Consider the following 26,036-nt stretch of genomic DNA (forward strand, 5'->3'; position numbering starts at 1 on the left):
CCTCCCCTGCCACCACCCACATCCCATCCTAAAACCCTCAAACTATCACCATGTATGTTTGATGAGGAACCCCAGGGCTGCAAGATCCAGGCTGGTGGGCTTTTCCGTCATTCTTTTCTTCTTTTCATTTCTTCAAATGGAGGGTCCTTCCACAGGGAACAAGGCCCAGGGCTCTCTCTCCTGGGGGCTGTCTTCTGGTCCCAGCCTTGATGACAAAGGGGTGAGCCTCCAGGTGAGGCTAGCACACCTCCCAGCCACCCCCTTCCCAAGGCCTCCAGGAATTTTATTGGTGCCAAGTGCATCAGTGCTGTGGGCAGGAGGAGGGGCAGGAGGCTTAGTCACCCCACTAAATAAAGGGGGCACTGAATCACCTGGAAAGTAAGCACTGGCCGCTGGTCTCTACACCCCACGTTATAAAAGGGGAAACAGGCTCAGAGAGCCAACATGGCCCACCCATGAGCCTGGCGTCTGTAAAGCACAGATTTGGGAAGAGGAAACTTGGAGGTAAGACAAGGAGAGTTTCAAGGACAGACTTCTGGAGAAAGCTGAAGACGCTGGCTGGGTATTACCAAATTGGTCGACTAGGTCAGCACTGGGGGTCCTAGCCCGGGCTGAGACCCCCTGATCTCAGTCAGGAAGCTTCTTTTTCTGATTAGGTTTGCACAGACACTAACAAAACCAATGCTGTGACTGGAACAGCACCAGCTTTATTCAATGGCCAAAGACTGAAGTGGGAACCTAGTTTGTAAATCAATTCAAGCCAATTCAGATGGAGACACTAAATATATAGGAGGGTTGGAGTAAAAGGGAGGGTTTGGAAGAGCAAGAGGAACATTTTATCCAAGAACAGGGGTGTGGTTTGGACCTGAAACTGGTGCAGCTCTCCTTTTCAGTCCTTGTGGGGGCTTTTCCAGTTATCGTCATGGTGATTGTCAACCATCCTAGCGCGGGTGGGTATGTCTTCTAGTTAATGTATAGAGTGTATAATAAGCTCTAGATCCATTGGAAGTCTAATCCTCTGCCATCTTGGGTCTTGTTAGTGTTAACTGGTTCTTTTTTTTCTTTGCCGCTTCCTCCTGAAACTTAGATAAGAGTAGTTGGTTTCTGTTCGACGGAGGGGCAGGGGTGTGATTCTAGGGTGACAGGCTCACTGACACAGGAGTGGGGAGGAGGGACAGCAGTGTCTTAGTAACCACGGGAGGTGACAAGTTCAGGAGGCAGAGCTGACCACTGCCAGACGCCAGGCAGGTGGAGCGCACAGACCTGCAGCCCCCGGAGTTGGGCAGCACAAAGGTCATTTACGTGAGTTTTCTTACAACAGGAGTCCTGGTAAGGAATGCCGAACTAACAAGTCACCGCCGACCCAAAGAATTCAGGAAAGGTCGAAAGGAGAAAGGAGATGATCCATATGTCCTACCAACCTCCCAGCATCCTTCTCGCTGGTGTCCATCTTGGCTGAGTGACCCACATGCCACCAGGAAGGACTCTAAGTCAGAGAGATTAGCCAGCCACAACCCAGAAACAAACCCCATCCCTATAAAACCCGAGACTGTGAGCCCGGCGGCAGAGCAGTCCTCCTGGGTTCCCTCGTCCTGCTGCTCTCTGCCCGGACGCCCCTTCCCAACAAAGTCTCTTGCTTTGTCAGCACGTGTCTCCTTGGACAGTTTATTTCCAAGTGTTAGACAAGAGCCCACCCTCGGGCCTTGGAAGGGGTCCCCCTTCCTGCAACAACTTTACAAGTCAGTGAAGTCATGGCCTTGGAGAGGGGACCCCAGGAAATCCAGCCCCTGTCTCCAGTCACCAGCTGGAAAGATGGACAGGGTTCCCATGGAGGGTAGAAGCCCCTGGCCCACCCTGGTCCTGGGTGGCCTCATCCTCCTCAGATGGTTGGCAACATGGGAGAGTGCCCCCACCAGAGTCAGTAGACCCCACAGGAAGGTGGCTAGAGCAGGATCAGGGTCAGATAAAGCTGCCAATGCGCTTCATGGGCACTTGACACACGCTGGGCCCTTAGTAAGCTTTTGCAAGTCATGCCTAAGCAATATGGCCCTTTCGTTGCCCTGATGGTGTTACCTCTGCCCAACACACCGCGAGGCCAAAGAAACCAAAATGTCGGAGTTTGGAGCAAAGAAAGGTTTATTGCAGGGCCATGCAAGGAGAAGGGAGGAGGGGGGCTCATGCCCCCCACCTCCAGCCCCGACCCCGCCTCAAACCAGGAACTCCTCGAAGAGTTCCAGCAAAACATTATGGGCCAGGGGAAGGAAGAACATCTCAGGAGGGTATGTGATCAGTTCTCTGATTGGTGAGGCTGAGGGAACAGGTTGGTGTCACAGGTTAGCATTATCAATCCTTGGGCACCAGAAGGTGCCAGGGTTACGAGCCCATGGTCATCAAGTAATTAATTGCTTCCATTTGGTGGTGGGTTTTAGCACCTGAGAAATCCCTATGTCTGAGATGTGGGTTATGTGGGTAACTTATGTGGGTTTCCTATGTCTGTTATGTGGGTACTTCAGAGAGGAGCTACAGCAGAGTAGAGATGGGAGAGGGGTCTGTCCCAGGAAGGCCCCAGAGGGTCCTGCCCGATCATAGCGGCAGCCCTGCCCTGCCAACCCCCACCAGCTCTGCCCAGCCAGGGCCCCAGTGGGTCCCCTCAGGCCACCAGCAGCTCACTCCTCCCCCACATCCAGCACCCGTTTCCTACCTGGTTTGCTTGGTCCAGATCAGCTTCCAAGAAAAGAAGGCTATGATGGAGATGAGGGTACCAACCAGCACGAAGGTGGCCTCCTGGTGCAGCTCTCCTGTGAAGGAGGCGGGGGCAGCTGGGCTGGACCCGTGTTTAGGCCGGGCCAGGGTAGGCATGGCTGCATCAGGGCACCCTTCCCTGCTCTTGGCACCTCCCACTGACCTACCAGAAGTGGCAGGTGCCCTTCTAGAAACCACAGGGCCCTCTTACCTGGGAGTACCAGTGTCAAGGGACTGTGCTGGACATCGATGTCACTTTCAGCCTGGCACCAGAACTAGTCCGACGTCTGCTTTGGTGGGAAGGAGAAGTTGGCAGACTCCCCCTGGGTTCGGAATCTGCAGCATGTGGGTGAGCCCGTCCCTTCTGACCAGTCTGTAGGTGGGCTGCCCGAGGATGCCCGCAGAACACCTCTGCCCTGAGGCCTGGCCTGCTGTCCGGCAGGGTGCAGTCAGCCTACAGCTGGGGCACCGGCTCTGGCAGGGCGGGGAGGGAGAGGGCAGGAGCACAGGTGAGGTCGGGAGACTTTAACACCCTCTCCCTAGCAAAACGCCTCATTACATAATGCCTAATGAGCCTAGAAGAGCTTCCCAGGTGGCTCAGTGGTAAAGAATCCGCCTGCCAAGCAGGAGATCCAAGCAGGGAGTTTGATCCCTGGGTCAGCAAAATTCCCTGGAGAAGGAAATGGCAATACCAGTTGAAGGAAATTCCACTCTAGTATTCTTGCCGGGAAAATCTCATGGACAGAGGAGCCTGGTGGGCTACAGTCCACGGGATCGCAAAGACACGATTTAGTGACTAAACAACAACAATCAGCCTAGAGGCCCGCCTGATTACTATCTCTTTCAGGCTGCCGTCTGGATTACTCCCTCCACCTTGTATCTGAGCTTCTACCCTACTTGCAGTGTATACCATACAATTTCATATTTGATTTTATTCTCATGTAATATATTCTGGATTGCCAGATTTAGCTACTAAAAATGCAGGACACTCAGTTAATTTTGAATTTCAGGTTAACAATGAGTAAAATTTAGGAGGTCTCTTCAATACGACTTCTGGGAAGTGAGACAGTCCAAAGAGGAAGAAGGAAACCAATGTTTATCAAGAAAATGCTGGTTTGGCAATTCCTCAAAAAAATTAAAGAATTACCTTGAAGTGAAGTGAAAGTCACTCAGTCGTGTCCGACTCTTTGCGACCCCATGGACTGTAGCCTGCCAGGCTTCTCTACCCGTGGGGATTCTCCAGGCAAGAATACTGGAGTGGGTAGCCATTCCCTTCTCCAATTACCATATGTCCCAGCAATTCTACTCCAAGATATATATCAAAACAATTGAAAATAAGGACGCTAACAGATACTTGTACACACATGTTCACAGCAGCGCTGTTCACGACAGCCAAAAGTGGAAACAGACCATATATCCATCAATGGATGATGAATAAACAAAATGTGATCCATCTATAAGATGAAATAGTATTCAGCCATAAAAAGGAATGAAGCAGTGACACCTGCTATTAATACACTATGACTCTTAAAAACATTATACTGAGTGAAGTAAGTAAGACCCAAGAGGCTGCATATTGTATGATTCCATTCATGTGAAATAGCCAAAACTTAAAAAATCCCCAGAGAATTTCCTGCTGGTTTAGTGCTTAGGACTCTGTGCTTCCACTGCAGGGGGCATAGGTTCTATCCCTGGTCAGGGAACTAAGATCCTGCGTGCCACACAGTGTGGCAAAAAATAACAATAATAATAATAATTATTATTATTATAAATAATAAAATAAAAAATCCCCAGAGTCAGAAAGCTAATGAGTGGTTAATAGGGGCCAGGTGAGGGGCAATGAGGAGTGACTGCTTGAGGGGTATGGGGTTTCCTTTTGGGAAATGGAAATGGACTAAACGCTACTGAATTATCACTTTAAAATGGTTAACTTTGTGTTATGTGAATTTCACCTCAATTTTTTAAAGAAAAAAGAAACTGCTGGAGATAAAGTCCACCCGTTGGGTTTAGACTCTTTCTGCTCATAACATTACTACAGAAATTAATTGAAATGAGGACATGAATAGGACACGTGGAGAAATCTGGAACACATGTTGGGAGAGCTGACACCGGATTCAACTTCTAGAGCCAACAGTTTTGTCCGCTGTTGCAGGGTCCAGGTGCTCTGCCAGTCCTGCGAAGCAGTGCCTCCCTGGCCCAAGGCAGGAGACCAGAAAGTTACTATCTGCTGGCTGAACAAAGCAGTTGCTCTCGGGTTGCACGCTGAAGTGTGGCATCTGCTCCTTGCATCTGCGACACAGTGGTGAAACGTGAGTCGTGTGGTTCTGGTGTTCCTGAGGACACCCTGAAGCTGGGGATTTCCTCCCAGGATGGGGACAAATGAGGTACAAGGTGGACCAGGCACCTGACGAGCCGGCCCAGCATTCAGGCCTGATCCTTGGCAGTGGCCTGGAGATGTCGAGGACCTGTCCACCTTCTGAGATCAGAGATCAGAGGTTTCTTCATCCAGACAGACCTACTCTGGTACCTTCATGGTAAACATCTCCATCATACACATCTTTGCCGCAGGCACTTCCACTACAAACATTTTCATTTCATAACTAATTGGCCATAAGGCAATTCTGCCATAAAAGATAAAGTAACTGGTTGACAACCGGGTTTCATTTCTCTATTGATACAAGACTCCCGTGTTTATATTACATAAATCTTAGCCCGTGTGACTATACAGTGACAAGTATAAATGTGATGGTCTTAAAGTAATGGGTGATAACAGTTATGTAATATTGACTTGATAGAAAATGCAGTGATAAAACTGAAAGTTTGAAATGAGAGGATAAAGCCAGATGGCATATTATACTAGAAAACGATAACATATCAGTTTGCAAATCCTTTGGTGATTTGAAAGCACAGAATTAAACCCCCATTTCCTGTAGAACTTTGGAACGTCTATCCACAGACATGTGACAATGTGCCAAGAGTACACAACAGTAAAAGTTCTCCCCGGCACAGGACAAGCTGTGTTATGAACAGCATCCTAGTGTTTGGAAACTGATACCTCTGTTAATGAGTGAAAAAATTTTAGTAAACAAGAAAAAGTGTGATGCTGAATGAGATCAATCAATGGATAGTGTGGAGGGGGGAGGATACAATATTATGAATGAAAGACTTGGAAGACAAGTGCTTAGATACAACACCCAAAATAAAATCACTTATTTATGCTGCATGGCTATGAATCTACACACATTAAAAAAAATTTTTTTGCTGAGCCACATGGCATGTGGGATCTCAGTTCCCTAACCAGGGATCGAATCCTTGCCCCCTACATTAGAAGTGCAGAGTCTTAACCACTGGACCACCAGGGAAGTTCCTACATATATTTTAAATATATTAAAATATTTTCTATTTCATAACAAAGTCTTTATTTTTTCAGTTCATTTTTCATGGTTCATTGTGTCCTTTTAAATGTCCCTCTTTTATTTACTTTTTATATTCATGTGGCAAAATTGCCTTCTGGCCAACTAGTTAATTAGGTATGTGGTGATGATGCCTAAGACAAAGATGTTTACTGCGAAAATAACTGGATACCACCACACCGACTCTGGGGACACGGGCTGTGGGGGTGGTGGCCAGGCTCCTGCCACCAGAAGGTCAACATTTTATTCAAAGGGGCAGTCAGAAGGCAGGAGGCAGGTGGGTATGATCCAGACCACAAGAGATGCTATGGTGCAGGGATCCTAAACTCAGAGAGGAGGGACGGAACTAGAGAAACAGGCCACTTTAGGAAAGGCAAGGACTTCAGAAACACAGGAAGAGCAGACGCTCATAGCACCCAGAGAACTCTCCTCCCTGGATCCAGGACCAAAACCCACTCTGCAGCCCCTCGCAGCAGGCATTCATCCATCCACACAGCCTCTCTGCTTGCAAGTCCCTTTTCTGTTTTGTAGGTAGATCCTGAATTTGATTTTGATGTAGCAAGCATCTTGGGACTTCCCGGGTGGTCCAGTTGCTGACTCTGGGCTCCCAATGGAGGGGGCCTGGGTTCGATCCCTGGTCAGGGAACTAGATCCCACATGCTGTAACTGAGACCCAATGCAGGGCCTCCCTGCTGGCTCAGACAGTAAAAGAATCCGCCTGCAATGCGGGAGACCTGTGTTCAATCCCTGGGTCTGGGAAGATCCTCTGAAGGAGGGCATGGCAACCCACTCCAGTAATCTTGCCTGAATAGTCCCCATGGACAGCTGAGCCTGGCGGACTACAGTCCATGGGGTCGCAAAGAGTCGGACATGACTGAGCACAAAATCCAAGCATCTCTAAGATCCTCCTTTTGGCCTGGGCTTGCCCATAGTGAATTCTCTGACAGTGATCAGGATTAAACAAAGATGCCTTCTGAGTGGGGGCTTGGGAGAGAGGGCTGAATGATGCATAGGGGGTGCCTACCAGATTTTTCGAGGAGAGTGTGGAGGGGGTGCTTGTGCGGGGGGTAGAGATGGGTGTATGAAATCCAAATATCATATACTTCATACATCATCTTTGTCCTGCCAGGAACGTTGGCTCTGGAAGTGCTGTGATCAGAAAACTACTCACTGAGCAGAAAATTGGAAGAAACTAGAATATGATGTTCTTCAGAGACATTTTCTAGGGATCCTAAAGTTTCTGACCATTAAGCATATTTCTTTCTCCACCAGTGGTTCTCAATCTGGGGTGATCCTACCTCCAAGGACATTTTTGTGTCTGAGGACAGTTTTGGTTGTCACCAATGAGGGGTAGGGTGCTCCTGGCATCGAGTTGGGGAGAGGCCAGGGAAGTTACTAAACACACTACATTGCACAGGGCTACTGCTGCTAAGTCGCTTCAGTCTTGTCCGACTCTGTGCGACCCCGTAGACGGCAGCCCACCAGGCTCCCCCATCCCTGGGATTCTCCAGGCAAGAACACTGGAGTGGGTTGCCATTTCCTTCTCCAATGCATGAAAGTGAAAAATGAAAGTGAAGTCGCTCAGTCGTGTCCGACTCTTAGCAACCCCATGGACTGCAGCCTATCAGGCTCCTCCGTCCATGGGATTTTCCAGGCAAGAGTACTGGAGTGGGGTGCCATTGCCTTCTCCAATGCACAGGGCAGCCCCTATTAAAAAACTACCCGGCCCCAATGGCAATAGTGTCAATGCTGGGAAATGTCTAGACCACCAGCAGCAGGCTTGCTGAATCAGGATTCTCCCCTTGCCCAGGGTTGCTCAGTCATCACAAATTTTTTCCCATCTGAGCCTCTTTCTAAACTTCATGAGAACCCTCGATTTTTTTCCATGCTTTTTTTCAAACACTCTTTTGTGCAAAGAAAAAGTTAAGTAAAGCACTATCTAGAGTTTAATCTACTCTCTGGGGCACCAGTTTACAGACTGCTACCAACAATTTCATCAATGTGACTCTGGGGTCAAACTGCCAACGGCTCTCTGCCCAAAGACGCTCTTGGGGCCAGAATCTTCCTCCCTGGGGAAATGTGGGACCAGACTTAAGGGTGATAATATTTTTCGCCCCCTTCATTGTGAGGAAATGCCCTTGACTTGACAAAAGTGGAAAGAAAAAGCTGGCCCAGCTTCATTTCCATTCCAGTGGCCATTAATAGAAGCCTGATTTACATAAGTTCAGAGACAGGAGCCACTTTCTATTTTCATTTCCTACAGGGCAGAGCATTCACTTTTTATTCTGATAAGGCTTGCGTTCTTCCCTTTTGATTATTTAGTGTATGCATCGAGCCCACCCCCACAGATAACGAGTGATCTATCATTTAATTAAAAATTCATCAACTGTGTCTGATGTGTCTGTGTCTCTGTCCATCTGAATTTGTCAGATGTCTGAACATCTGAATTTGATCACTCAGACACACTCAGAATTTGATCAGTGACAAGGATACCCTCAGGACTGGGACCGGAAGTTGAGCCTGGCCAGGGTGGGGCTGATCGAGTGGCTTTGCAGAGCCTCCCACGGTTGCTAAAGAAAGAAGGACACTCTCAGGGCTGTGCCTAGGCCAAGGCAGTGGGGCTACTGCCCAGCTAGGCTCAGAGGCCTTGGAGATCACCCCTGCTTGTTTCTGTGATTACCCAGATGCTTGGAGATTGAAGTCTCAACCCTGGAGACCCAATTCAATAGATCTGAGCTGGGGCCCAGGGATCTGATTTTGAATAGGCAGGTACCTGCTGAAGGTTGAACTCAGTCCTCCAAAAAAGATGCATTTAAGCCTTACTTGGAATGGGACCTTATTGGAAATGGGGTCCTTAGAAATGGACTCCAGTTTAGGGTGGGCCCTTACAAGAGAAGGGAAGCCCCTGGTGGCTCGGGCGGTAAAGAGCCACCTGCAATGCAGGAGACCTGGGTTCGATCCCTGGGTGGGGAAGATCCCCTGGAGAAGGGAATGGCAACCCACTCCAGTATTCTTGCCTGGAGAATTCCATGGACTGAGGAGCCTGGCGGGCTACAATCCATGCAGTTGCAAAGAGTCAGGCATGCCTGAGCAGCTAACACACACACACACACAAGAGAAGAGACAAAGACACATACACACAGGTCTTGTAAAGACAGAGACAGAATTTGGAGTGATGCTGTCGCAAGCCAGGGAAGGCCAAGGACTACCACAGCCCCGACGAGCAAGGCTTCAGACTTCTGCCTCTAGAACCAGGAGAGAATCATTTTCTGCACGGTGCTTCCTTAGAGCAGCCCCCTTCCAAGTGATGCTTGTGAATGGTCTAGAGCCTCACCCTGAGGATTTTGAAGTGGGTTTTAGGAGTGGAGAGGGGAGGGACAGCCTTGAACTTCCTGTCTTCAGATACTGTACCCTGTCCCTCTGAGTTACAATGACCTAGAAATGCCCACCGTCCCTTGAAGACTCTTGCACCTGGCTCCTGCTACACTCCATACTGCACTTGCCATGATTCCTGGGGAATTCAAATAGACAGAGAATCTTCCCAAAATCGTGGCTCTTCCATTCCTTAACATCCAATGTTTCAGGCCCAACCTCTTGCTCCTACTGATAGTAATCAGTAGTTGTAAGGCTGCCCTTGACTTCGCCAATCTTCCTGTTGCTCAGACCGAAAACCCGGAAGTCATCTTCCAGAGCTCCCGCTTTCCCACCTGCTCCCTCCATCAGCAACGGCGGTTGGCCTGACCACCAGAATACATCTTGACAACTTGGTCAGGCCTCCTGGCTACCACCCAGTCTCTCCTCTGGATCCTGGGACCAGTCTAATGACTCCCTAGGATTCTACCCTTGGTCCCCATCCCATCTCTTCTCAACACAGCAGCCGAAACGACCCTCTGAAGAGCAAATCAGGTCGAGCCTCCTGCTGCACATCCTCCCAATGCTCTGCCCACAACGCCATGCCCCTGCTGAACACAACCCCTGCACTGCCTCCCCGCCCCTCCTCCTGCTTTCTGGGCTCTGGCCACGCAGGCCCTTGTCTGGACACATACTGCTCCACCACCTCCTTTGCGTCCTGTGTGTCCCCTTCTCTGAGGTGACTTCCTAGTAGATGGTACCCTCCCTCCCCGCCCCCACCACACCCTCCCTTCCCCTCTTTCCTGCTTGCTGTTCCCCTGGGACCCACCACATTCTAGTGCGCTGCAGAATGTGCTTTCGTGGGGAGGGAGCTGCACCTCCAGAGGTGTGTGGGATCTTAGTTCCCTGACCAGGGATCCAACCCGTGCCCCCTGCAGTGGAAGCGTGGAGTCTTAACCACTGGACTGCCAGGGAAGTCCCAAATGTGCTTGTTTTTATTATCATCTGCCCCCCAGCCCCACTAGAATGTAAGCTACTTGAGGGCAAGGATCTCTGTTTCTTTTTTTTTTTTTTAAGGGATCTCTGTTTTGTTTCCCCACCTTGTATATCCATTCTGGGGCCTCGAGTAGCACCTGGCACCAAAAGGTGCTCAACCTGTAGCTGTTGAATGATTGAATGAATGATCTGTCAGTCGGTCCCTTAGGAGTTCAGTTAGCAGGGCTTGTGGCCTAGAGTCTGAGCAGAAGTCAGGGGCTGGAGCGGGGTGGACTGGGTCTACCCAGGTACTTCCCGGAGGCCCAGAGGCCTGGGCTGAGAGTTGTTCTCTTTTTATCGGAAACACCATGATGTGTTTGTTTTTAAAGCAAATGAGGAAATGACAGTTCAGCCTCTGCTGCATTCAAGTGAGACCCACCCTTCAGTGGAATCGAGGCGGCTGAGGCCACAGCCCTGAGAAGGGAGAAGGTACGGTCCCGTCGACACCAGAGGAGGGGCAGCCCCTGCCCCCGCTTGGAGACATGGAGAGGAGCAGGTGACTGATCCCCTTGACCTTAAGGGTCACAGGGACAGAAGGGGGCATGGGAGAGGGCAGGAGAAGGGAGGGGGAGCAGAAAGGTGGAGGGGGAAAGCGGACGGGCGGGGGTGGTACCAGGAGCATCTTCTCTCCCTGGCTCTGTACCACCGGGCAGCTTTGTGGGGAGTGGGGTGGTGGGGGCGCTGACACCCTCCTGCTGCCTCTGAGAGTCGGGCAGCTTCCCCTTGGCTGGACCTCAGGGCGGGGGTGTGGTGGGGGGAGCCCAGACTTCCTCATTCTCTCACTGCCCTCCTCCTGGGCCGAGGCGCCCAGTGGAACGCCCCTGGCCTGCCCTGGGGTCACCCCCACCCAGGACTCCCTCTACAGATCAGTCACTGGGGCAGAGTGATTGGATATGCCCCCGGGGGACATGCCCTCTGCCCCCCTCCACTGGTAATGCCCCCCCAGCCCAAGGGGAAGCCAAGCACTTCCTGGGTCCATATCACTGTGCCCACCATGCTCTGCTGTCCCTGCCCACCCCCTCCTGCTGAGCCGTCTCTTCTCCGACCCTCCAGGGCCCTGCAGGGCTGGAGGCTGGGGTTCCAGAACTGTCCAGATGTCTGGCAGCAGACGCCACTCACCAGCAACAACCTCTCACCCTGCCAGCCAAGGTCTCTACCACCGGCGGGGGCCTGACGCCAGGGTCCCCAGCTGGGGGTACTCCTCCCCGCAGTGTGCTGGCCGACTCTCCTCTCTCCTGTGAGGAGCTGCTGGTGGCTGTAAGAGAGGTGAGCGTGGTCAGGAGGACCCAGGGAGTAGAGACGGCCAGAGCCCACCCAGAGAGCCTCGTCCTGAGCCCAGAGGGAGGACCAGGACCTCACAAGCATCTTCGCTCACAGAAGCTCTTTGAAGCCCAGAACATTTTGTCTCATGAGCCCATTTTGCAGATGAGTATAAACAGTGAGCCCAGAATGGCAAAGCAGTAATGCATGCAATAGGGGCTTCCCCACTGACTCAGTCAGTAAAGACTCTGCCTGCAATGAAGGAGACCTGGGTTTGATCCCTGGATCAGGAAGATCCCCTGAAGAAGGAAATGGCTACCCACTCCAGTATTCTTGCCTGGAGAATCCCATGGACAGAGGAGCCTGGCAGGCTGCGGTCCATGGGGTTGCAAGAGTCAGACACAACTTAGTGACTAAACCAATATGCATGCAATAAGGGGCTGGTCTGCGACTCAAGCCAAAATCCTCCCCTCTCTGTCTTGTGCTTCCGGGGTCTGGGCCTTTGGGCCCCATATCTTCTGTGCTCCCTAGACCCCTGGACCTTGAGCCTGCCACCTCAAGGCCTTGGCAGCAGCCCCTTCCCACGATGTCCCTGAGCAGCTCACCTAGGGCAGCCAAAGAGAGCAGCAGCAGGAGCCTCAGGCCTCTGACAAACTGCCCTCCACCCAGCAAGCAAGAGTTGCCTTGATCGAAGCCCTCTACCCAGAGCCCCTGGGTGCTCCCTGGGTGGGTGCATGCCTGCAGCGGGGAGATAACCTGGAGACCACAGCACCCTGGGGCTGGGCCCAGAACATCAATGCTTCCCACACCCCCAGGGGATTAGGAGGGGCTCAGAACCAATCCAGGGCTCACGGTTGCCACCACTGCTGAGCAGCAGGACCCTGGGGAAGAAGATGCCCACATCCTAACCCTGGAGTGCGTTCTGGTAGCTGGCCAGGGGCATGGCACTTGCTAGCCTGCTGATTTGGGGATGAGGGGACTATCCCAGAACAGCGAGGGGGCCGGATATAATCATGCTGTGTGCTTCGTGTGCTCAGTCGTGCCTGCCAGGCTGCTCTGTCCGTGGGATTCTCCAGGCAACAGTACTGGAGTGGGTTGCCATTTCCTTCTCCAGGGGATCTTCCCAACCCAGGGATTGAACCTGCGTCTCCTGTGGCTCTTGCGTTGGCAGGCAGATTCTTGAGCCACCTGGGAAGCCTGATGGAATCATGAGGGTCCTTTTGAAGGACTGGACCCGTCAAGGCTGGGGCCTCAGGGCAGAGAGACGAGAGGGAACAGGTGAGGTGGGGGCCAGCACCCAGCCAATCCTGCAGTGGCACCAGCATCCCCAGGGAGGACGGGCACCTCCCCAACAAGGCCTTTTTTGTAATGAATGAAGTGACTTTACTGAAACACTCCCTGTTATACACTGATGTAGTTGCATGCATTTTTCTTCTGCTCTCACGGAATGTGGCTCTTTGATCCGTACACAGATGCCTTCCTCGAGGACAGGGTCCCAACCCCAGCGAACCATTCGCTTTCCTTGCAGGCTTTTCTCTTACCCAGAACCTCACAGGTCTATGACACGCGCACCCCCAGCACAGACCCAGAAGGGACACCTGACCTAAGAAAGGCCAGCTACCCTTGTCTGGGCTCCTGGGCCCCTGGGCGTGGCTTGAGAGCAGCTGCTGGGTCCCTGAGGTCTGGGTGTGTCAGGAAGCTGGTCTGGCGGGATGACCCAGCCCACCTGCCAGCAGCAGGAAGGATGTGGGTGGGGTGGGGGGTTGGGGGTTGGGAACTAGAACCTGGACAGTGTCCTGGAGCTCCCCTGGGGACTAGCTTTATCAGTCACCTTGGTGGTCCCTTGTCCCCAGTGGGCAGGAATCGCCACCCAGAATCCTGAGTTGTACCCCTGGGGACACACCCTGGGGACCCATCTACCTCTCTGCATTTGGGGAGCAAGAGCTAATATTCTCTTAGTTTCCCAGTGAAATTCCCTCCCAGAAAGTCTGTTCTAATTCTGATGAGATGGGTGGGGGAAGGAGTTGAGGATTCCAGACAGAAGGGTCTCCTTCGCTGCGGGCAGGCTGTTGCCTAAAGGTTCAGAAGCTGGAGGTTTTTCCTCTACGTTGTGCTCAAGGCATCGGATTTGCGCTGAGGCCTCTCATGAAAAGCTTCCCTCTTTCATCGGTGTATTTGAGGAGCCAGGGCAGAGAGCAGCGGGTAGCCTCAAAGGACACTTCCCTCAGGCCTTTCTTGCCCCGCCCCGGGTACCCCTCTCCAGCCATCACCTGTGTGCCCCTCAGGTGGGGGCCGAGGCTGTTCTGCATCTCTTCGCCACAGGCTGCAGGTGTCACAGCACTGAACAGGTGCCCCAGGTGAGCCCAGGTCGCCTAGATGGAGCGGAGTTGGGGTGTCCTCAGAGCTCTCCTGTCATCCATGGGACTGACAGTTTGTGATTTCTGCCCACTGAGGGCGTCTCCCCTATAAAAGACGGCCTTACCAGCATCTCTTGTTTGCCTTGAGTCCCATTCCTTGGAGGGTCCCCTGAGTGGGAGTCTGTGCTGGGCTGCCTTGGCTGGTGTGGCTGGGAGCCCTTTCAAGGCTGGGCAGGGAGAGTGTGGGGCCCCCCCAAGGTGGAGGTGCTGGGGTTTCCACCTTCCTGCATCTGTACTGGGCTCTTGCCAGTACAGATCTTGTCTTGCCTGGAGACACCCTGGCTTCACCTACTGCAGTAACGCCACGGCCTCTCCCTGCCCACGTGTGTCTTGTTTGCTACTGGCAGAGAGGCTCAAAGTCGTTACCTGCCCCCCCCCGACTCTCCAAGCCCAGCCTCGGGCATGCTGGTTACACTCTGATGGTCCTCATGGGCCCCACAGCCCAGTGTAGAGGTCTCAGATTCCCAGTCTGTGCAGCCAAGCCCTGTCTGGCCCATCTCCACACCTTGGCTCAGCCTGCTCCTCTGCCTCATCTCCCGTCTGAGTCCTCTCTCCTCCAAGGCCCCTGATTCCACAAAACCCTCCTGCTGGCTCCCCGCTGAGCCCCAGGTTGCCCTGCAGGGTGGGCACGGTCACAGGGCCACTTCCTGTCTCTCCCATTTCCTTTAGGCCAATGACCATGTTGTAATAGGACCTCAACTGCTCTTCCAGGAAGGGCAGGACACCCATCAGGATGCTATACAAGCAACCACACGGAGAAGAGTGGCATCATCCCCAGGTTTTGGCTAAGCAAACTGAGGCTCAGAGTTTGAGTTCCTCCAAGTCCCAAAGCTCATCCCCCTCACATCCGGTGATGCACTTGGCTGGTTCTCTGAAGGCACATGTAGGTGATGAGAAGGACTGTGAGGTTTCCAGGCAACCTTGATGTTCTCCCACTTAGTGCCCATCAGCATCACCTCCCCACCCCCCAGGACTCCGTAAACCACAGGGCTGGGCTCCGCTCCATTCGAGAAGGTGGGGCCGGGCCTGGGAATAGGCTTTTCTAACAAGTTCCCAGGTGCTGTTGGTGCTGCTCGGTGGGGACCACACGCTGACCCTAAGCTGCTAGTTAATGATGTGCGTCACTTTCTTTGCGGCCAGGCTGGCCGCCCTCCCCAAACTGAGCACACGGCTCGCTGTGTCTCCTGCAGTCTCATCACCAGCCCCAGAACAGGGCCCGGCACTTGTTGACAGATGGATGGGTCATGTGACACTGGGTGAGAGAGAGGGACAGCGACAGAAGGAGCTGTAACAGCCAAGCCTCCAGTGACCACATGAAGCCTCTGGACTGAGGGCGCCAGGCCAGAGCCGCCCGGACGCCATGTCCAGGCTGAGAATCCAGCCAGGCACCGGGCCCCTGCTGCTGGAAGTAGAGGCTGGTTTGGTCAAGCACGTTCTGTGGTTTCTCCTGACCCTCCCTCCTGAGGGCTCTTTAGGCCAGCAGTTCTCATCCCCTGGCTGCTGTTGGGAGTCACCTGGACACTTGAGAAAGTCCCGATGCTGGGCTGCTGGCTGCACCTGGATCAATCGCATCAGAATTGCTGGCATACAGCCAGCATCTGATAGGCTTCTCAGATGTTCTCTGAGCCTGGGAACCACGGATTGAGAACCTCTGCAACCTCGGCACCGGAGGCTTGGGAATCTTGGACACGGCCCTGCAGGGGGCTAGGCAGGGGGCTCCTCTGCCTCCCTGGGGCCCACACTCTGCGTCTCAGGGTGCAGATCAGCTCTGAGTTCTGCCCCTTGCGGACTCATAATGTCTGTGGGTCTTAATGGCCTCACACGTGAAGGAGGAATTACAGGAGGCTGTGGGGGTGCCTGCAGTCAGAGCCTGGCAAGCCCCATCTGCAGATTTGCTTTCACTGAGGCCAGGCCTTTCCCTGACAGACCAAGGTCTCCGAACTTTTACAAGGGTACTCTGCACAGTAAACAACTCCTGAGCACCCCCAATGAATGCGTATTTATAAAGCACATTCATGGGTCGCTATGCTAATATATTATGTATATTATAAAACTTTAACAAAACTAGAAAACTTTAAAGAACAGAGATAAAAATATAAATACAAGTTCCCATATTTTCTTCCTGCTGCCCCTGGGTGTATGCGCCCCACCTTGCGGTACCTTGCTGGAGGGTCCACTGAGAGGAAATCAGGGATCAGGAGCGTGGGGCGAGGGGGCAGGAGGTGGGGGGCTGCACGTCGGCGCTAGGCAAAGTTCTCAGCGGTGGTGGTGGAGGGAGTCGGTGCTACAGCTCCGAACCGCTGGGGAAGCGGAATCTATGGGCGGGGACCGAAACACCGCGCAACCCGGCGGGATCTTCAAGGGAGGGTCCTGGCCTGCGGGGCCTGGGTCCCGGGGAGCCCGGGCACGGAAATCCGGGGCAGAAGGATCTCGGGCGCGATCCTCGGGACACAGGGGACTCAGGCCCCAGAGACTCGCCGGAGCCCGGCTCTGACAGCAGCCGCGACAGGTCATCCACCAGGTGCCACTTCTCCTGGACTTGCTGAGGCGGAGGCAGGGGGCGAGCAGGCCGGTTAGGAGCAGCACCTCCTTTCACCCGCAGGCGGGCGGGGGAAGATGCAGCCGAGCTCGCTGTAGCCGCTCTGAGGCCCCGCCCCAACCGGAGCTCGCCCCGCTTCCCCGCCCCGCTGCGGCCTCGCCCCACTAATCTCCCGCCCTAGACTCCGCCCCGTCCAGGTCCCGCCCCTGCCCGCCCACGTACGGTAGAGACCACGCCCTCAAGACCACGCCCCTCAAATAACACCCCTTCTCAAGACCACGCCCGCCAGACACTGTCCTATCTTAAAGCCACGCCCACCAGATCCGGCCCCGGCCTGAGACCACGCCCCCACCATAGTCCCGCCTTCCCGACCTCAGGCCAAACCTACACTCCTATTAAACCGGGTCTCCAAAAACAAAAACAAAAACAAAAACAAAAACCAAAACCGGGTCTCCAGGCCTAAAGCCACATTCCTGTCTCCTGGCTCCTCCTGGCATGAGGCCAAACCTTAGGCCCCGGTTCCCTCCCTCCATCTTCCCCGCTTTTATCGGCGGCCCGCGGCCCCAAAAGGGGCTCGCCAGCAGTCCCTGTGGCCCCTCCCCAGTCCTGCGGACACTTACCCACACCAACTGCTTCCGCAGTCTCCGGATGGCTCTGGCACTGGCCTGGGACTGGGAGACGCACACGGTCAGGGCAAGGCTTTGGAGAGAAGGGGAGGCAAAGTCAGTCAGCCCCCGACTTCCTCCTTCCCTGCCTCAGTCTCTTAGAAAACACCCCCCGGGGCTCCTCTCTCTTCCAGGATCCCAGACACGGCTTTCTCTCTCATCTCCTTCCTCCCGCGGGGTCGCTCAGCCCCTCGCCTCCGGACGGCAGGCTCACAGCGCGTCCGCGCCAGGCCCCCTACTGTCCCAGTGGTCACTTCAGGGGCTTTTACAGGTGAGGATGTGAGGAGGCTTGCCCAGGGGCGCCGGGGAACCTCCTGGCCCCTCTCCATCCCTGGCTCTCCTTGTCTGGTTCCTGGATCCCCTGAGACTGTCTGGGGTTCCCTGGACGAAAGGATCCTCCCCTCCCAGGTGCCCGTTCCCTCGACCCCCCGCTGCCCTGAAAGGCACCTGAGCAGGATGAGGAGCGGGAAGCTGAAAGCGTGGGAGCCCAGGTAGTGGAGGATGCGCTGGCTGGAGAGTGGGAGCCAGAGGGCCACCAGCTCAGGGACCACCTGCCAGGGGGCCGAGTAGTTGGCGAAGAGGCCACAGTCCCAGGAGGAGCGGATGCTGGGAGAGAGACGGTCAGAGGAGGGCCAGGATCAGTGCCCGGGCGAGGAGCCGCCGGCCCGGCCCCCTCGGGCCGTCTGCTCCGCTCACCTGCTGACCACATAGCCCAGGGGTGTGGCGGCCAGGAGCAGGCCCAGGAGGAGCACCAGTTGGAAGAAGAAGATGGAGCTGGAGGCGCGGAATCGCCGAGGGGACGCCCTGGAGTTCCTCAGCAGGGTGTACTGGGGGGAGGGGAACAAGGACACAGCGGGGTGTCGTCAGCGCAGTCTGCAGACCGGAAGTGACTGGCTGGGCAGCCGAAGGACGTGAAGGCTGCCCAGCCGGTGGCACTGAAGGCGCCCACGCAGGTGCACCCCTGCACCCTCCAGGCCCCCGGGCCCTCACCTTCTTGATGTAGAAGGTGAGGAAGATGAAGACGCTGTTGAGTAGGGGCAGCAGGGGGCAGTAGAAGAGGCCCATCCAGGTGACCGTCTGCCCCTCCACGATGTCCAGCACGTTCTTGGGCACCAGGAACTCCTCTCGGTCCAGCCAAACCCAGAACCGGCCTGAGAACCGCTCCACCAACATCCTGGGGGAGGGAGGGAACAGGTCCCCACCACCCCAGGAGTGTGTGGACCTCAGTGCTCTGGGCCCTGGACTGTTACACACACGCAGTCACACGGGACACACGAGTGTAGAACTGCTCACAGCCTTGGCCGTGGCCACTGGCCAGCCCCCCAGACAGGCCCACACCGCCCCCGTGGTGTCCCCACGTGGCTCACCTCCTAGGCAGGCTGACAAGGAAGGCGAAGGCCACCGTGAGAAGAAAGTTGAAGATGCTGAGTTTGTATAGCTCCTCCCCCACGGAGTTCTCCCAGCACTGGTCAGAGGGTGCATACGTCACTACCCTTGGTCCCCAACCACCCCTCACCCACCCGATGGGGGGACCCCAAAGTATAGGAGCCGCGCCTGGAGTCTGATATGATTGGCTAAGTTAAAATCCAGGCCTGGAGAATAAGACGAGCCACCAGCCGGAGCTGCCTCCTCTGCACAGGGCAGTGTGATGCGAATTGCACTCACTGGAGGTGACTGCCGAGTGCACCGCTCTGCCCACAGCCTCTCACAGAGGTGAGACCAGAGAGGGGCAAGGAGATCAGAGAGGTGGGGCTCTGCAGAGGACAAAGGGAGAGGCCCGGATGGAGCCACCAGCCACCTGGTAGTCACAGGCGTTGTAGCCGTAGGACTCACAGCTGGTCTTGTTTCTTCCGATGCACAGCACAGTCTGGCCCAGTGAGAAGGAGAACATTCCCAGGCTGGCCAGCTTGAGCACCACGCACCTGGGGATTGGGGTGGGGGCGGAGACTGTGTCAGGGGAGGAGCCCAGGTACAGGGCACAGCCACCCAGGACACAGGTGTGGCTGACATCTGCACAACCTCAAGTTTTTTCCTGGAACCGGCCCCCTCTAAACCCAGGGCCCAGCTTCCTTCCAACCTGCTCCATCTGTGGCAATGTTTCCCAAAGTGTGTTCTGCAGACAACTCCCAGGAGAATGGTTCCGTTTAGATCAGCATGGGAAAGAGTGCATGGTCTCAGCCATCCTTCCCACAACACCCAGTTTGGAGAGTCACAGGAGGCACATACGGGCCTTTACATCATTAATGCAGGTGAGATCATTCTTCTAAGGCCTATTCCCAGGTGGCTTAGTGGGAAAATAATCTGCCTGCAATGCAGGAGACACGGGTTCAATCCCTGGGTCGGGAAGATCCCCTGGAGAAGTAAATGGAAAGCCACTCCAGTATTCTTGCCCGGAGAATCCTACAAACAGAGGAGACTCGCAGGCTATAGTCCATGAGGTCGCAAAGAGTTGGACGCGACTAAGAATACTACTTACACTGTCCATATACCACAAACATGTGCGTGCATGCTCCTGAATAATATATAACTGGACCACACAGGTAAGGTGGCCCAACCCCAAACCACCACTGCATGTTACATACAAGTGTGGACTTTCTTTTTTTACTTTTTGTCTGCACTCTGTGACTGAACCTGCTTTGGAAGCAGGGAGTCTTAACCACTGGACCACCGGGGAAGTCTCACAAAGTGTGGACTTTGAATGCTGATGCATGGCAAGAGGCTGGTGGAAACAGTGGTTCTTCTGTTGAGGAAGGCAAGGGTGGATAGGGGCTTATTTTTATCTTTCATCCTTTGAGCATTTTGAATTGAACGTGCTATGTGTAGTCAAAGCTGTAGTTTTTTCCATAGTCATGTATGAATGTGAGAGTTGGACTATAAAGAAAGCTGAGCACCAAAGAATTGATGCTTTTCAACTGTGGTATTGGAGAAGACTCTTGAGAGTCCCTTGGACTGCAAGGAGATCTAACCAGTCCATCCTAAAGGAAATCAGTCCTGAATATTCATTGGAAGGACTGATGCTGAAGCTCCAATACTTTGGCCACCTGATGCGAAGAACTGACTCATTTGAAAAGACCCTGATGCTGGGAAAGGCAGGAGGAGAAGGGGATGACAGAGGATGAGATGGTTGGATGGCATCACTGACTCAATGGACATGAGTTTGAATAAGCTCTGGAAGTTGGTGATGGACAGGGAAGCCTGGCGTGCTGCCGTCCATGGGGTCGCAAAGAGGTGGACACGACTGAGCGACTGAACTGAACTGAACTGATTACCCATGCATACGTGTTATTACCTGTTCCAATAATAAAGTTTCAAACCAAACACATCTACCTTGGAGGGACTCGGAATGGGCTGTGGACAGCTTCTGTGCCAGGGAAGGCCGAGGAAAAGCAGGCCCTGCCGATGAGGGGTGGGTAGCAGAGAACCTGAGCTGGAGTTGGGGGACTAGGGGGCCTGTGGCTGGGTCCAAGGCAGGACCCGAGTCCTGAGAGGGGAGACAGAGCAGGGCTTGGGGGTGGAGGGGGGCTTGAGTGTGAACCTCCACTCAGCAGGTATGGGGAGATTCCCTTGACTGAGACACTTGACCCTTTCAAACCTCAGTTTCCTCATCTATCCAGTGGTGACGAGGATGGTCTTAACTTCACAGGTCACATGAGGGTTATCAAGGTGAGGGTTATAAACCCTCAGGGCACATGGGAGGGAGCTGTGTTCCTAGGGGGGTGACTGTGGTACCCTGTGTCCCTGAAAAAACAGTCACTGGCTTGCTTTGGATGGTGGGGATTGAAGAACCTTAGTTGGGGGCCCCCAAGACTGTGTGTGAGGGCGGCTGCCTGCCTTCCCTTGCTTGGGGCCCCAGTGCCAGGCGATAATCAAGACAGGTGGCACTCACCAGATAAGGGTGAGGTTGACCTCAGTGTTGGGAGGGTAGTTCTCCAGCTGGACCAGGAAAACGAACAGCAGGGGACCCAGAAAGTTGACCAGGGCGATGACCCCAGGGGGCAGGTACTGGAGCAGCAGAAACAAGGACTCCTGTGGGGAGAAGCAGGTAAGGGGGTGCCGTGGGCTGGAGGGCCCCCAGCAGCTCGCCCATCCCCTACGACCCCTTCAAGTGTTGCTCTGAGGCAGGGCAGGCATCCGGGAGCCCGCGGACTATTCCCAGTGACAGCATGGCAGTGGGGGAGCAGCCACAGGCAGAGCCGGTCTGACTCGGTCCTGACCTTGGGCAAATGGCTTTAATCTCTCGGAGTCTGAGTTTCTCCTTCTGCAAAGTGGGACTGACCCATCCCCTCCCCCAGAACTGGCCGGGATGAAATAAATGCATGTCAGTTGCCTGGCACCTCCTTGTTGTCCTGCGAGTACTTGGTGGCCCAGAAGATGGCGCTGATGGCTCCAACCACCAGGAGCCCGATGAGGACGTTGACCCGAAGGTAGGTAAGCAGGTGGCAGGCCCTCTGAGCTCGGGTCTGCTGCTGCAGCAGCAGTAAGTGACGCCCCTCCTCCAGCTCCATCTGTTGGGGGGCAGGGCAGGGGCGGGTTAGGGCTGACCCAGGTGGAAGGGGGGGCGGGGCCAGCAAACAGCCCCAGGTTGGTGTGTGTGGGGAGACAGGCTGCAAGCCCTAGGCAAAGTTGGGGTGACGACGGGGTGGGGACAGGCTGGTTTCATCCAGAGCCCTCCACCCCAGCACCATACAGGTGAATGCTCCCACCCCAACATGGCCCAGCACCCCACCCCAAGCTGAAGCACCTCCCCCAAGCTGTAGAATCTTGTGTGCACACACTCTCACACTCCCACACGCAAGCCACACACTCATACCCACAGTCCCACGTGCTCTCACACTCATTCACACTTACACTCACATCTCACATTCATGCACGTCCTCACGCACACCTTGAATTCATTGCTGATCTCATGCCTCTTGATGGTGGCGGCCTCCTGCCCCCGGATGCAGAAGTCCCAGGACGAGAAGACCTTGGCACTGAGAGGCGACCGGTAGTCCTGGCCCAGGAACATCTTCTGTGGCAGCCCCTTCACCATCCTGGAGGGGGCAGTGGCGGGCAGGGCTCAGCCTGGGCTCAGCCCTGATCTGGGGTGGGAAGCCCCGGGCAGCCCCAGGGGCAGGCTTGGACCTTGGCCTGACTGGGGAGTGGGGTGGGGATACAGGAGTGGTGGCTCTGCCCCTGAGGTCTGCAGCTGGCAATGCAGAGTTCTGGGCCTGAAGTCTGTCTGCGGGGACTCCCCACCAGCTTGGGGGTACCACACTGAGGAGGAATGATCAGGGGAGACCCCCTGGAAAAGGGGCTCTGCTCTCACCGCCGCAGAATCCCACAGAAGCAGAGGACCAGGCAGGCCAGTGGGCTCAGGAGGTAGGCCAGGCGGATGCTGTATGTTGAGCTGCTCTCGGGCCCCGCCCGGTATGCTCCGTAAAAGAGATACGTGTTGTTGAAGGCCTGCAGATGTCAGACAACGATAACGGAGCCAGGCTGTGTGCTGAGTGTTTTCTTGCTATTAACACATTAACCCTCACAATAACTCCATCGGGCAGAGAATAAGAGTATCCTCATTTCACAGAGGCCCAGAGGGGTTAGGCAACTTGCCCAAGGACACACAGCTTGGAAGAAAAAGCCAGAACTGGAACATGGCAGCCCACACAGGAGCCACTCGGTGGCTTCCAGGGATGAGGGTAGGGTGGTGCCTATCCCAGAAGCCTGGACACTTTTCGCTTCTTGTCCTTTGTACTCCCACCCCACGTGGGCTCTGAGGGCTATGGGCACATGCATGGGCCTGGAGGTGCACAGTGGCCTCAGCCTCTCTCGTGACTCCGCTGCTGACCCAGACAGCCTGTCTATGAAGGGCTGTCCCCCTATAAGCCAACATGCCCTTGGAGGGATGGTGGTCATCTTAGACTGGGGTCTCCTGAGGCCATATCCCCAGGTCCTCCAGCCTCCCTGCTCCTTGGCCAGGACAGATTCACTCACCCTGCCGGTAAAAACATTCCAGAGTAGATTGTTGAACTTGGAAACACCGGTCTGGGGTAGGTGGCCACTACCAGGACACTGGAGAGCTGTCAAGAAGAGAGAGGGGTCCCATAGGGGAGGGTCCCCAAGGCATAGGGGAGGCTCTGCCCCTCCTACTCCATAGCCCCCAATCCCAGAAGGCCTGAGCAGGGTCCTGAGGGCATGTCAAGAGGCTGTCATGCAAACGGTAAGGTCAGGGAGAGTCTCAGGGCTGGACCCAAGCAGGTTGATGCCCAGGGCTGGGACACAGAGGGTTGGGGCTGTCCCAGCACGTGAATGCTGGACCAGCCCCCAGGGTTCAGGTGGGCTCAGGGGAACTGTTCTCTCCATGGGCCGGGCACTCACTGAAGTTCAGAGCTGGTCCTGGGTCAGGGGGCCGGAGCCAGACCAGGGGCAGCAGGACGAAGCTGCTGGTCAGAAGCAGGGTCAGCAGGTTAAGTAGCAGCAGGAAGCGAAGGAAGGTGAAATAGGACTGGATTCCAGTGCCAAAGAGGCCTGCGGGGGGACAGCAGGGGAGTCAGGAGGGGCCTAGCCGTGAGCCCGACTGGTCATCCTAGGGCTGCGGGGTTAGGGCTGACCAACCCAGCAGGGAGGGGTGTGAGTGACTAGCCTCCCCAGGATCTCAGTTCGATGGCCAGTTCCGGAGGCTTGCCTAGCAGTACCTCTAACAGCCACGAGGGCGCGCCATCGTCCATCAACGTTTTGGGGGGCTGGCTCTTGGGGCAGAGGCGGGTGTGTGACCTCAAAGCCACGTGATTGGGGGGTGACTGGTGGGGGGAAACGGTGCAACGGCAAAGGGGGGTGATGCTCTCTTCTGGTTTCTAAACCAGACGCTGAGACTCCAGAGAGGGGAGGAGGGAGGTGGGGATTGGGGTTCAGGTCATACCGCCGATCTCGTAGAGAGCCCCCTCCCAGAGCCCACAGCCCCGGGTCAGCCGCCGAACCGCCTCCCCCAGTCGCCAGCCCGCAGTCTGCCGCCTGCGACGCCATTGCTGCCAGCAGGAGGTCTTCACCCCCTCGGGCTCCCGCAGCTGCCTAGGATGGGGTGGTGATGGGGAGGGGGGTGCCCTGAGTCAGCCAGCATGCCCACCTGGCCAGGCAGAGCAGCACCCTGGGCCAAAGAGTTTCCAGGGCTGCTGCTTCCACCCCGCCCCCGTCGAACAGGTGCATTCCCCCACCCCACCCCCAGCCCCACTCCCACCCCCACTGCTCGGCCTCCGCCGTGTTCCGCAGGGTTCGCCGGCACCCACCGGATAAAACGCTTGTCCACCATGGCGTAGGGCAGCACCCGCACCGGCTGCTGGGAGAGGCACAGCCGCGCCATCTCCTGCTCCCATAGCTCCTCGCCCCCTGGCTCGGCTTCTGGCTCCCTGGGAGCCTGCACCGACCACTGCCTCTGCATCTCTGCGGTGGGGTGGAAGTTGGGGCAGCAATGCGCCACTTCCTGGGAGAGATGTGGGGTGGTTGTTGAGGGAACCTCACAGTCTTGGCCCTGGCATGGTCAATGCTGAAGAGAAATCCTGTTGAAGGGGATCTGGCTCAGTGTCCAGCAACATCTCAAAGCAACATATGGCCTCAGTGTTCCCATCTGTCAAATGGGGAGAAACCAGTCCAAAGGGCTTGGAAAGATGGGACGTCACAAAGGAAGCCAAGGCCAGATGTGGCCACCGGTAAGTACGGTGGGGCCACAAGGCCAGCTCTGCCCTACTCCAACCTGCTCCCAGGGGCCACAGGCCTTCACCAGCACCTTTTGGCAAGAGACAAGTCCATGTGCTGATTCTCCCACTGGGACCGAAATAGTTCCGGCCCCGAACCCCAACAGTTCCTAGGATTCAGCATTTGCAGCAGCACCTCGAATCTGGAACTGCTGGGACCTCCTCTGTCTTCTACCTGGTGGTCCAGCTTGTGGTCCAGCTCCCGGGGCTGGGTCCGCCAGGGTTCCCCAAGGAACCCAGATGGGGGGGGGCGTGGCTACAGCACCAGCGGTGGGAAAGGGAGGAAGGAAGGGGCCCCTCTGCGCTCAGCTGCGGTTCTCACCCCTCCCCCGGCCAACCACCAGCAGCTTCTGGGCCTCAATTCTCTCTCCCATTCCTCTGACGATCCGCCTCCTCACCCCCCTCCCCCAGCTCTGCACTCACTTACCTGGGGCCCAGAGACCAAGTCTCGGGAGGAGACCGTCCTCCGACCGGCTCCCGCCACGCCGGGCAGGGCTGCGAGAGAGTCGAGGGGAGGGGGTCACATGACAGGAACCGCAGCTCCCCACCCTCTGGTCGCCGCCTCTCCCTTCCGTACTCTTTTCTCCCCGACCTCCGGCAGTTTCTCCTCTCTGCACCGAGGCCCGCACTTCCTGCGGGGGCGCGGGGCGCAGGCGGGCAGGTGAGAGGCGCCGCGGCTGGGCGCTGCGCTGGGGTCCGGCCCTGCCCCTCCCCACTGGGCACCCGGGCTGGCGACACGGCGTCTGGGTCCAGGGTCTGACCCCGCAGGGCTGCGGGCCGCGGGCTGCGAGCCCCGCCCCTTATCCGCCGGGAGCCCCTGCGGGCTGCGCTGGGCTCGCAAGGCGGGAGAGTACAAAAACTTAGTGGGTGGGTCCCATCACTTGGAG

General features: G+C 55.6%; 1 protein-coding gene and 1 long non-coding RNA gene across 8 annotated transcripts; one reads left to right on the forward strand and one right to left on the reverse strand.

Annotated features, from left to right (window-relative positions):
- Positions 1–712: 712 nt before the first annotated feature.
- TMC8 (transmembrane channel like 8) lies at positions 713–26,001 on the reverse strand. Of its 7 annotated transcripts, XR_006341378.1 has the most exons (19): positions 25,577–26,001; positions 24,685–24,954; positions 24,321–24,469; positions 23,780–23,929; positions 23,396–23,481; positions 22,731–22,867; positions 22,308–22,455; positions 21,757–21,927; positions 21,309–21,448; positions 19,221–19,344; positions 18,790–18,887; positions 18,413–18,596; positions 18,119–18,249; positions 17,870–18,028; positions 17,378–17,456; positions 11,661–11,796; positions 2,954–3,216; positions 2,702–2,798; positions 713–1,082 (listed from the first exon to the last, which is right to left on the reverse strand). XR_006341378.1 is itself a non-coding variant. In XM_043905387.1 (17 exons), exons 3-17 carry the CDS (start codon positions 24,834–24,836, stop codon positions 16,503–16,505), a joined length of 2,166 nt encoding a protein of 721 aa, XP_043761322.1. In that variant the 5' UTR covers positions 24,837–24,878; positions 25,577–25,644; positions 25,742–26,000; the 3' UTR covers positions 16,239–16,502. The 7 variants fall into 7 exon arrangements, 6 of the variants coding, with proteins under 6 accessions (XP_043761322.1, XP_043761321.1, XP_043761323.1 ...); XM_043905387.1 differs by lacking the exons at positions 713–1,082; positions 2,702–2,798; positions 2,954–3,216; positions 11,661–11,796 and adding an exon at positions 16,239–16,760 and having other exon boundaries at positions 24,685–24,878; positions 25,577–25,644; positions 25,742–26,000; XM_043905386.1 differs by lacking the exons at positions 713–1,082; positions 2,702–2,798; positions 2,954–3,216; positions 11,661–11,796 and adding an exon at positions 16,239–16,760 and having other exon boundaries at positions 25,577–25,644; positions 25,742–26,000.
- On the forward strand, positions 10,587–13,076 carry LOC122695460. The gene is made up of 3 exons (XR_006341379.1): positions 10,587–11,037; positions 11,595–11,807; positions 12,973–13,076. It is a non-coding gene; the product is annotated as an uncharacterized LOC122695460 (long non-coding RNA).
- Positions 26,002–26,036: the final 35 nt, after the last annotated feature.

Source organism: Cervus elaphus, chromosome 5 (genome assembly GCF_910594005.1).
Source record: "Cervus elaphus chromosome 5, mCerEla1.1, whole genome shotgun sequence".
Taxonomy (NCBI): Eukaryota; Metazoa; Chordata; class Mammalia; order Artiodactyla; family Cervidae; genus Cervus; species Cervus elaphus.

Bases quoted from the DNA above. Each gene is read 5' to 3' on its own strand.
- TMC8 (XM_043905387.1), bottom strand. From the start codon at position 24,836: ATGCAGAGGCAGTGGTCGGTGCAGGCTCCCAGGGAGCCAGAAGCCGAG. The intron at 24,470-24,684 runs GTGGGTGCCGGC...ACCCCATCCTAG, and splicing joins GTGGACAAGCGTTTTATCCG to GCAGCTGCGGGAGCCCGAGG. The intron at 23,930-24,320 runs GTATGACCTGAA...GTCCCCCCGCAG, and splicing joins GGCTCTCTACGAGATCGGCG to GCCTCTTTGGCACTGGAATC.